Source organism: Physella acuta, unplaced genomic scaffold, assembly GCF_028476545.2.
Source record: "Physella acuta isolate Inbredline_101_S28 unplaced genomic scaffold, ASM2847654v3 ptg000462l, whole genome shotgun sequence".
Lineage (NCBI taxonomy): Eukaryota > Metazoa > Mollusca > Gastropoda > Physidae > Physella > Physella acuta.
In genome coordinates, this window is record NW_026731981.1 from 467377 (window position 1) to 479829 (window position 12453).

The following is a 12453-nucleotide window of genomic DNA, read 5'->3' on the forward strand; positions in this document are numbered from 1 at the left end:
TTTCGTTTATTTTTAAGTTTTGTCAATCTAAAAACAAGCTTTTATTTAAGATTGCTTTAATCAAGCTAGCTGCAGACCAATAAGAAATCATACACTTTTTTACAGTTTCGAATAAGTGTTTATCAAAAGAAAGCTTGTACTGTTGTGAGCGATGATGTATTTTTATTTTATTTCAGTAAATAACATCGTATACTTTTAAAGCATAAAAGTACGGTATATACATTAGACTTTGTATTTTTTATTATGAATATAGTATACACATACATTATTTGGAAACTGGAAAGATCACCAGAATGTTTCTCATATACTTCAAGTACCATCTTAACTGTGTGAATTCTACCAATTGTGAATGTTTGAACTCTTGTATATCGTATGGACTACCGCACCACCAAAGTTGTATATGGCAGTGTATTTACTGTATTATTTACCTACTAAGACATATCATAGCTCAAAATTTCATTCATAGTATGACTTAACTAGAGAAGCAATGATCAGATCATGAGGCAGTCACAGCCTATGTGTTGAGGCTATAAAGTTAAGCCAGCCATTCATTTGACAATTAGGAGTGTGTTTACTTTATAGCTCATCCAGTTCTCCCGGAGTTTTTATTTTGTTGCAACATCAACATTTTTTTTAGAAAGCAGAGTTGATCGTATTTTAGACAGAAATGTGTTTTTTTTCATCGTATTAAACTGATGACTAAAAGTTTGACTATCAAACGATCATCCAATGGTCTATTAGACTGTGGATCCATATATATATATATATATATATATATATATATATATATATATATATATATATATACATGTCTGACTTAATTCTCCTTGCAATTTAAGGTTGCTAACACTAGATAGTTTAAATCCTGTTTACTAAGACAAAATGTTTTTGTGAAAACTGTTTTGTAAGATTCTATCCAATTGAAAGAAATTTTACTATTTTAACACTATTAGTTTAATGTGTTAGTTTGTGAATTGTGTTCAACAATGATCTTTAGAAGATTCAAAATTTTAAAAAATCTGGGATAGGTAGTTTATATGTTTCTACCCAGCACTATGAAGACGTTGAATTTACTCTTGACGCTAATCTTCTCTATTGGGGTGTTTCCGTCACTTAGAAATCTCGCCAACCTACAAGATAAATAAAGAAAGAAAACCGATGCAAGTGTGTAACAAAATCAATAGAAATCTACACTCTTGGAAACGGGTTAATACAAAGGATTAAGAATTAGCAGGTCCACATAGTATATGAGCATTGATAGTGTGTTTATGTGGAGGATAGTTCTAATATTAGCAAAAATAAAAGATTATTAATGCACAAATGTATGTGGTTATGTAGCCTAAGTGTGTAATTGGTTCAGCAGCTGGGGAGGTCTTGTCAAGTAATGTGCGTGCATGTGCAAAGGTATTGTATACGTGGCCTGGTAATATGTGTGTATGAAAGCAATGTGCATGTATATGTGCAGAACATGTGCTTGTGTACTTAGCAGGTAATATGTGTATTGGAGCTGGTAATATGTGTATATGAGCAGGTAATATGCATTAATGAACAAGGCTGTATTTGTACATGCTCAGGTAATGTGCGTGTCTATGAACATGTAGTATGTATATATAAGCAGATAATGTGCATGTCTATGAACATGTAGTATGTATATATGAGCAGATAATGTGCGTGTCTATGAACATGTAGTATGTATATATGAGCAGATAATGTGCGTGTCTATGAACATGTAGTATGTATATATGAGCAGATAATGTGCGTGTCTATGAACATGTAGTATGTGTATATGAACATGTAATGTGCGTGTCTATGAACATGTAGTATGTATATATAAGCAGATAATGTGCATGTCTATGAACATGTAGTATGTATATATAAGCAGATAATGTGCGTGTCTATGAACATGTAGTATGTATATATAAGCAGATAATGTGCATGTCTATGAACATGTAGTATGTATATATAAGCAGATAATGTACATGTCTATGAACATGTAGTATGTATATATAAGCAGATAATGTGCATGTCTATGAACATGTAGTATGTATATATAAGCAGATAATGTGCATGTCTATGAACATGTAGTATGTATATATAAGCAGATAATGTGCATGTCTATGAACATGTAGTATGTATATATAAGCAGATAATGTGCATGTCTATGAACATGTAGTATGTATATATAAGCAGATAATGTGCATGTCTATGAACATGTAGTATGTATATATGTCTGTGAACATGTAGTATGTGTATAAGAGCAGGTCATATATGGATATGAGCAGGTAATGTGCGTAAATATGAGCAGGTAGTATGTGTATATTGCGCAATACTTTTTGTGACTTGTAGAGTGTTTAGCAAAAACGAGTTAAAGACTAAAAAATTGTGTAGTTTTTTTTTTAAACTGTGCGCTTGTTTAACACTATACACATAACACATTCAAGATAATATATTATCAGATTTATTTTATGATCTATTCCCATCTTTGTGACATTTTAATTAGCCTTTTTATGATACTATTCTGGTAGAAATTCTGAATGTTATCTAATAATTAATATTTATCTTATCTGAATATTTTCAATAATACTAGTAATACGCTACATAATTAAACGTACTTTGTACATATTTCGTCCATGATGTTTGACTGAGGGAATTCCCTTTTGTACATGTTGATGTAGTGGTACGATGACAGGTATAGCATGTACATATCTAGCGGCATCTCTGAGTTCATGGAGATCCCGTCGTGTCTACGGAAAAAAACATTACCCCAGGGTTATGTGAGTTACATTAACGTGGTTGTGAGCAAGTTGGTTTGTCTGAAAGTCCATAGATTGTGAGTTGACACAAATTCATTGTTGTACTTAACTTGGGTTAGGGAGAGTAAACATACAACAGACCAGAGTTTCTTCCAGGCATCTCTTCGGGGGGCAAAGCCCCCCCGAAAATTTTTTACCGCCCCCCCGAACGAAATGAAATTTATATGATTTATATAGAAAATATATACTTTTAACAGTGTCCGCCCCCCCGAAGAAAGTTTACCGCCCCCCCCCCCCCCCGAAGATTTCAAGTACCCCCCCGGAGAAAAAAGTCTGGAAGAAACACTGCAACAGACTCGATTTTAAAGTTGTGAGAGAGGACTAGACGTTTCTTCATATGTCAAGGTTCAAAGAAACAAATTAGCTCTATTTCATCTGCTCTACTGGATGAAATTTTTAGAAAATTTTTTTTTTAAATTTTTATTTCAATTTTTTAAAATAATTTGAGGCGTTTTTTTTTTCAACGAATAAGAAGAAAATTTGCTTAAGAAAGTATGGATATTGTTATTTAGGTGGTCTAAAAGTAAAGTCTAGTTTACGTAATAATGAGTTGCATTTATTTACGTGTACACAATTTGCAATGTATTGTCTACAGGAGATACACATGCATACCAAGCGAAACAACTTTAATAATAACATCAAGACACAAAACCCAACTAAACGAACTATTTCTCATACTAATTCATTTGCTTTTTCTTCGCAGATTTCTACCTATAGTATTTGTTTTAAGTAAAATATTAAATTTAAATATTTAAATAGTTCTCTATATAAACCCTGGTCTAAGAACTAGAGGATTATATAAACATGAATTAAAATAAGAATAAACCCTAAACGCTTGGGCTGATATGTCGGTTAATATCTTAACATACACACCCAAGTTTCATATATTCTTCTCCTAGGGTTGGTGTGCAAGGGCTCTTGAAACTTTCGAGGAGGGGAGAGAAGGATTTAAATTATCAGTGTGGGGGGCGGGGGGCGGATACCGATTAAATTATATATTTTCAATATACATTATATATTTGTTTCTTTTTTAGTTGTGGGGGGTGGGGGGGGGGGGGGGGGGGAGGTGGTAGACATGCATCAGGGGAGAGCAGTGAAGAAACAGGTAGCGAAGCAGCCATTTTAAAATGGGAGGTATTGTTAAATTCGCACACAGTTTACATAACATAACGTCTTTTTTTTAGTAGTACTCACTTCTTGATATCACAAAAAGGAAAGATAATCGTGGAGTATTTATTATCAACCACATCTAACTTCGAGGTCAGGTATTTAGCAAATGTCGTCTCCCTTAGCTGGAAAATAAAAGAACACAATTTTTCGTTGCTTAAGTTTTTATATTTAAACTACATGTTGTAAGCAAGGAGATTTAATGATGTGTGTTACTTTATAACTAAAAAGTGAGTTACAATTCTGTGGTATCCTTACCAGTGTTTCCTCCAGGCATCTCTTCACTCCCCCCCCCCCTTCCCCCCACACCCGAGTAAAGTCTACCCCCAGGACGAAATGGAATTTATATAAAAAATATATACTTTTAACAGTGTCCGCCCACTCCCATGGAAATTTTAGTCCGCCCCCACCCCCCACGAAAATTTCAAGTGCCCCCCCCCCCCCGGAGGAAAAAGTCTGGAAGAAACACCGATCCTTACATTCTCCATGTATGTGTCCGCCTCTTTGTTTACTAAGGCATCAAAACGGTACGAGTAGGCCGCAAACGTTCCCCCCGGTCGCAGAACACGTCTCACTTCCTTAAAGAACCTGGAAAGAGTTCAAGATTGTGTGATTGTGGGTGTGTGTGTGTGTGTGTTCGAGTGTGTGTGCGTGTGTTTGTGTGCTTCTGTCTATCTATGTATGTGTCTGTGTGTGTGTGCGTGTGTGTCTATCTGTGTGTGTGCGTGTGTTTGTGTGTGTGTGTCTATGTGTGCATGCCCGCGCGTGTGTGTTTCAGTCTGTGTGTGTACGTGCATGTGTGTGTGTGTGTGTCTATGTGGATGTGCTTGTGTGTTCGCCTGTGTGTGTGTCTATATGTCTGTGTGTGTAGGTATATTTTGTCATATGATATCAAGTGTATTGCTAGCGAGCTGTCCCTGCAATTCTTCCCTGGCACGACCAAGAATAAAACTCAACAGACAACTGGCTGTGTATGGGTGAGTACTACACCCTTGTTGAACATACCTGTCACGGTCGACCCAGTGCAGACCTGTCGCGATGGTCAACAGGTCGACAGACCCAGTCGCCAGGAAATGTAACTCTTCAGCCGAGGCGACAACCGTCTCTAGATTCTCCACGTCCTTCCTTACCTCCCCTATCTGGTCCTCGCTGATATCAGTACCTATAACCTGGCAAGGGGAGATAATGATGGAAATGTTTAATACTTTATCAATTAAACAGAGTTATCGTTATTGTTCAGCAAATGCAAACTGAAACCTTAGATAAAATTATATTTTTTTGTTGTTGTTCGAGGAGCCAAAATTGTTGAGGATAAAGTTAATATATTTGTCATTAAATAGATCCTAAACAAGCAGACTATTGGACCCATAAGAAAATAACATATTCACCGTGCATTATCAGAATACTACAACAAAGTCCATAAAACATAATTTTACCAACCTTTCCAAAGTAGTTAGTCAAGGGTAGAGTACTCTGCCCAGTCCCACAGCAAACATCAACAGCCAACTGCTGGTCACAGGGGGGAGAACCAGGCCGCTCTAGGTGGTAGCTCATGATTTTATCGTACACTTCTTGCGGGTAGCTGGGCCTAAAGGCGGCGTACATCTTAGCGAACGTCTTGCCGGTGTGCAGTTCATGTATTGACTCGTCTATATCTTTGTGCATTCTCCTAAACAAAACATCATATATATATATATATATATATATATATATATATATATATATATATATATATATATATATATATATATATATATACGTGTGTGTACATTATTTATAATATATATGTATATATATATACTTAATATATTATATACGTTCTATAAATATTATATTATTAATATAAAATTTATATATATATATATATATATATATATATATATATATACATTTATGATGTAAGTAGTTTTCTACAATAAATATTATATTATTAGCCACATTGTAATTTTTAAAATTTGAATAAATACATTCCAGACGTAGTATTAAAAAGTATTTTGGTCTGCATACTTTTAAATTTTTACAGCGTTATTGGCTTTATAGGTAGGTTAAAACAAAAAGACCATTGATATGATTAGTTAAATGTGTGTGAAAGTTTAGAAAATTTTATACGATCGTACATTAATAAATAATAATATATTAACTACTTGAAGATAATTTATATGGTAACTCACAAAAGGTCAGTTGTTCCTCTCTATAGTAGTAAAACAAGCTGCGATTTAATAGTGCGAAAATTCAAAAGTTGATTCATTAACGAAAAGGCTTTCGTATTGTCTATTCTATTGCTTACGTATGTTTAAATTTGGAGCTTCGTTTACGTTTTGAAATGCTCTCACCATCGTACTACAGAGGAGCAGTATATTATTATATACTAGTCTGGTAATGGGGCAATAGAAAGTAGGGTGCTAGTGATCTTTGTTGGGTTAAAATAAATTAATCACGAAGTAGATTCTAATCCCAACCATTTCACTTAGCCTACCTAGGATGATTAATTAACTCAAATAAAATTCAGCCTTGAGGGAGAATTGATGCACACTGATATGGGATGCACATTTTCCTCTTACCCTCTTTAAGTATCTATGTTGAGTTTATATATAGGTTAGATCCGGAACATTGTTATTACTAGCCTACTTCTCCACTCTTTATAACCAGCCCTCAACCCCCCCCCCCCCCCTTGTATAACTAGCCCTGTGTCCCTCTTTGTATAACTAGCCCTCTGTCCCTCTTTGTATAACTAGCCCTGTGTCCCTCTTTGTATAACTAGCCCTCTGTCCCTCTTTGTATAACTAGCCCTGTGTCCCTCTTTGTATAACTAGCCCTCAGTCCCCCTTTATGTAACTAGCCCTTTAAATACTTCAGGACGTATTATATGTTTATAAAAAGCACTTTGTAAACAAAATCCACAAGAACAGCACATAATACCACGCTAATAATTCTATACTTATCAAAAACATTGATGAAACTGTAACTAAATATCATAAGAAAAGGGAGAAGGGATTTGGACTTTAAAAGATAATCTGTAAATTTTCTGTCAAGAAAGTCGCGTTTCGAAATATTTTAATTTTCCGTATTTACTTAAAAAAACATTAAAAAAAACTTCAATAGTTATTAAATTATTCTTTATCAAAATTGGTAAGGGTTTGTGAATTATTTAAAAAAAAACAACATAAAACTAGATAATTTCAACTAGAACAACAAATTGAATAGGGCCTAACTAGTTTTGTGTATGTATTAGAAATGAACTAGATTATTTTGTTATCTTTTGTCTTTTAAGTCTACTTATGGATAAATAATATTAAATTGATACAATATCAATCAGTCTTTCATGTATTAGTTTGATCGAGATTTTAACTTACAGTTCAAGACTACTATCAAAGAAAATTTGATGGTTTAGTTAGACTTTACCTGGATAATAACTGTATTATGGAAGCTGTACAGCCAAACAAGAAATCACTGAGAAAAATGTGGATAGTTTTTAATAGACCTACTCATAAATGGTGTATACGGTATGTGTTAAAGTTTAAATAAGGTTGGTCTGAAACGAAATGTTGGCAGTGTTAAGTAAACAGTGTGTGTGTGTTGATATTTAGTGGGTCCTAAATAATCGGGGGGTAAAAGGAGAAGGGGTGGGTTGCAACTAACTGAGATGAATGTGGTGAAGAAAGAGGGGCAAACATTTGAGCAGTATTTGGGAATGAGTGAATGTGAATTCAGTGAACTGTGTCGGGTGGAGTGTGCAGCACAATGCACATACAGGCGTGGTTCCCGATTAAAAGCACTAAACTACGTTAATCCACGCCACTACGCCGTCCCCTTCTCAAGCTTCACAAGCCACCTATTACCACTGTTTAGTACTAAACGTTCATTGAACCATGTAACTACGTATTACCACTGTTTAGTACTAAAACGTTCATTGAACCATGTAACTACGTATTACTACAAGCACTTAGGAAATAGTAGACACGCCCCGAGTACGATCGTGTCATGTGGATTAACCTAAAAGATCTTGAATCAGTGGATGAAAAACTGTAATATTGTACTGATATATTTTGCGTAAGAATACTATAATGCTATCTGTAAGTTCATTTTACGAAAGGTTGCAGGTAAAATTCTAAAAGAAGGACTAGGACTTTCGGCCTTGCAATAAGAGTAGGACTAGAGCACTTTCGGCCTTGTAATAAGAGTAGGACTAGAGCACTTTCGGCCTTGTAATAAGAGTAGGACTAGAGCACTTTCGGCCTTGCAACTAAAGTAGGACTAGAGCACTTTCGGCCTTGTAATAAGAGTAGGACTAGAGCACTTTCGGCCTTGCAATACGAGTAGGACTAGAGCACTTTCGGCCTTGTAATAAGAGTAGGACTAGAGCACTAGGACTTTCGTTCTCATAACAAAAGTAGGACTAGAACACTTTCGGTGTGCAACTATTCAAGCTAAACCGGATACCTTACATGTTATGATTAAAATGTAAGCTGAAAGAGGAATGTCAATGACAATTCTCGCTGTAATAGAAACGTGTTGTTTGGAAGGCGAATGTTTTTTTTTTAAATTGACATAGTATTATGATGATGCGCGTTTCGTTTTTCAGCAGACTGAAGTTGTTTAAGAAGGGGAAATACAAGATAATTCAAATTTTAGTCATAAAAGATCTCTAAAAAAAATGAAGTTTTAATATTGAAAATATATTACCTTTTTGCTTTATATGGAAATATTTAAAATTAAGTCATTCACATCAGAGTAAGGAGTTTAAACTAATGATTTATCACGCAGGTTTCACTATATCGTTTTATAAAAAAACTTTCTATATAGAAGTATACGTTTTTAGATATAAATGCGTTAAGGCTGGCTGGACTAAGGTCCAGTTTAGATATTGACTGGTGTTTTGAGCATTCCAGTTCTCCAGTTCACAACAAGTCTATCCGGTTTACCCCAGATTCACCCGACCTTCATGTTTCTTAGCCTGATTTACAAGTCGAGCCCGTTTTAGATCCATACAATTTCAAGTGCGTACGCACTATACAACTGTCCTAAACATTCAGGCTTGTAATATTTATTATGTTCTCTTATGTATTACTACACCTTTCATTCGACTGCTTTGAGATTTCGAGAATTTCTTGACAATATTCATCGGAAGATCTCTGTTATGCAAAAAATGTATGATGCCATTTGGCAGAGTTCCATATCGGCTATAATAGAACTTGTGAATTTTTAACGTTGCGTTCGGCATAGGGGGTCAGAGGTACTACTTGATTTAATCTCCACCAGGAGACATCCTCCGGCGACTTTACGGACGGTCCACCCTCCCCCGTTCCCCAATGAACACTAAAGCCACTACATTCGGTTTAAAAAGCGCCATACACCAAAGATGAAGTTGCCCACTACGATAGATAACTACATAAAACCAGGTGCGTCCTGTGTCCAGAGGCGTAGCGAGGGGGGGGGGGGGGGCGGGGGACATATGTTCTCGGGCGCCGACCTTAGGGGGCGCCAAAATGGGTTGGAAAAAATAAATTGAAAGCTTGAGGGGGGGGGGGTGCAAATCGAAAGTTTGTCCCCGGGTGCCGGGAATGGTCGCTACGCCTCTGCCTGTGTCTCGCACCTGGCGCCCCGAGCTCCTCCACGACTGTACGGCGCCTTGAAGGGTTGGAGTCAGGAGGTACCACTTCCATCATCAGTCATTAGACACAAGAATGCGGTAATATACCGCGTCATATTTAATGTAGTCAGAAAAAAATGCGGGCAAAGTTCATAATATAATCGTTGGCGGTCTTTCATCGTATGGCTGTGTGTGTAGTTTAGATTTTAGGGAGGTGGGATAAGAGAGTTCGGGAATGGGGTTTAAATTGGGTGTGGGCAATGTGTTCATGAAATCTGTGCTAAAAAAAATGTTCATTTTGACTTGTTAGCGAAGAAATGCATTTAACTTTTCTAAGCAACTAATCCCACCTAACGTGGCCACGCCCACTCCTTTTTAGCAGTTTTAACACTAGTCACTGAACCGTTAAATCCATGCGATTGTATCCAATGGTGCGGGAGGTAGACACACCCCAAACAGGATTGCCGGGAGATTATATAACACATTCTCGAATTAGAAAGTTGAAAAAGTGTAACATCTTGTTGATATCCTTTAAGGATTTAATCAACCATTACATTATTTAAATAGCTGTTTCTTTTTTTTTAACTTTACGGCTGTTAATAATGAGAAGGAACCGAACTCATGACTTTCTGGTCAGTAACCGTACATGTGAATTCCAGAGGCGTAGCGACCCTTCCCGGCGCCCGGGGACAAACTTTTCGATTTGCACCCCCCTCAAGATTTCGATTTGCACCCCCCCCCCCCTCAAACTTTTGATTTGCACCCCCACTCGAGATTTCCATTTGCACCCCCCCCCCCCCCCTCGAGATTTCTATTTGCACCCCCCCTCAAACTTTTGATTTGCACCCCCCTCAACCTTTCAATTTATTTTTCCAACCCATTTTGGCGCCCCCTAATGTCGGCGCCCGGGGACATATGTCCCCCCCGCCCCCCCCCCTCGCTACGCTACTGGTGAATTCTTGACCACACAGTTTATTGTTTAGTTGAAACAAGATTTGATCAAAATATTAAGCAGGTCAATGACACGAATTGCTGGGACAAAATCACACATTTATTTAAAACGTTAATTAATCTATTGATTTATTCATTGGTAGATTAACCACATTAATTTTAAAAGTTTAGAAAAACGACTTTACTTTGAGTGAATAGTGACGTCACATGATTTGTTTACTTTTTAGTACAATAAATGGCGGCTCCAATACAAGATTTCGTTGCTTATTCAGATCTTTAACGCGTTATAAAGCTAATTTTCTGTCGGCTATAACTTTACCAATACGTCTGTTTGCTGTATTTATTACGTTCCAACACTAATATCAATTTTCAACTGTCTTTTTCATTTAGTTTTACAATAAATTTCTCAGGATCTACAGATCAGCTGTCGAAGGAAGAAAAAATTATGAATCTAGATCTAGATCTAGATCTAGGTCACTAGACGTAACGTAAATTCTAGATCTAGACTTTATGTGAATTCTACATCCAGAATCTATTTCAGGCCTTCATTAAAAAAAAAAAAAACATCAGTGACGTCTTGAGTCTAGACAGCTAAGTTGTTAGTGTAATAGGCTTTCTTGCGGGTGGCACGGGTTCTAGACATCACGTCAGTGTTACATTTTTTTCTTTTCAATTGTTTTTAGATGTGAATGATAAACTTGACTATCTGAACTTGGCGGGATACAGGGCAGGTGAAGTAGAGTTCATCTGTTTCTTTGTCCTAAGCATATGAAAGGGATAGTGTGGTCAGAGACATGCTCGGCCGGAATCGTTTTTTTTAAACGATAAAAAACGTCTTTTTGAATGTGGGGTCTGGTTATTTTGTGATGATAAGTGACAGACGTGATATGATTTATGGATGACCCCCGAAACCCACAGTTATCCAAGGGATGATCGGGTAAGTCTAGTTCTTTACTAAAATTAAACTTAGGCTTTTAAAATATTGCCCGAATTTTTACTGAATAAAATTTATCCAGTCGGCCATCAAATAGTCTATCACTAAGCTCTAAAGAATATTTATCCTTTTAAGTTACACATACTGCCAGCTATTGTCAAGGCTTCGTCTCCACAAGCCAATGATGCTTTTGTGAAGCAAAAGCATTATACAAAAAAAAATTGTTCCCATTTTTGCCCATACGAACTTGACCTATGTCGGTTAAGAACGTAAAACCGGTGACAAGTCTCTAAATACTGTTTATTGAATAGCTGTTTATTTAAAAAAAGGTATGCTAATTCACTGAGTCAACATTTTTTATTGCGTCAAACAGGTGACACTTACAGTTTTAAACTGTGACCTATTTATAGGAGTGGGAAATACTTCCACAAAGGCGTAGGCAAGATTTTGTGTTTGAGTGTCGAAGTTTACATAAAGTATATATATACATATACATATATATATAAACATACATATATATATATATATATATATATATATATATATATATATATATATATATATATAGAGAGAGAGAGAGAGAGAGGCCTATGTGTGTGTGTATGTGTGTATTTATATTATCTAGTGCACTAGCACTAGCACTAGCACTAGCACTAGCACTAGCACTAGCACTAGCACTAGCACTAGCACTAGCACTAGCACTAGCACTAGCACTAGCACTAGCACTAGCACTAGCACTAGCACTAGCACTAGCACTAGCACTAGCACTAGCACTAGCCCTAGCACTAGCCCTAGCACTAGCACTAGCCCTAACCCTACCCTAAACCTAAACCTAAACCTAAACCTAAACCTAAACCTAAACCTAAACCTAAACCTAAACCTAAACCTAAACCTAAACCTAAACCTAAACCTAAACCTAAACCTAAACCTAAACCTAAACCTAAACCTAAACCTAAACCTAAACCTAAACCTAAACCTAAACCTAAACCTAAACCTAA

General features: G+C 36.3%; 1 protein-coding gene across 2 annotated transcripts; it reads right to left on the reverse strand.

Moving 5' to 3' along the window:
* Window positions 1–975: 975 nt before the first annotated feature.
* On the reverse strand, window positions 976–8703 carry LOC131943584 (putative methyltransferase DDB_G0268948). Of its 2 annotated transcripts, none has more exons than XM_059303794.1 (7): window positions 8664–8703; window positions 5421–5649; window positions 4986–5149; window positions 4460–4568; window positions 4008–4105; window positions 2613–2744; window positions 976–1130 (listed from the first exon to the last, which is right to left on the reverse strand). In XM_059303794.1, exons 2-7 carry the CDS (start codon window positions 5643–5645, stop codon window positions 1034–1036), a joined length of 825 nt encoding a protein of 274 aa, XP_059159777.1. In that variant the 5' UTR covers window positions 5646–5649; window positions 8664–8703; the 3' UTR covers window positions 976–1033. The 2 variants fall into 2 exon arrangements, with proteins under 2 accessions (XP_059159777.1, XP_059159778.1); XM_059303795.1 differs by lacking the exon at window positions 8664–8703 and adding an exon at window positions 7383–7403.
* Between the last annotated feature and the right edge of the window lie 3750 nt (window positions 8704–12453).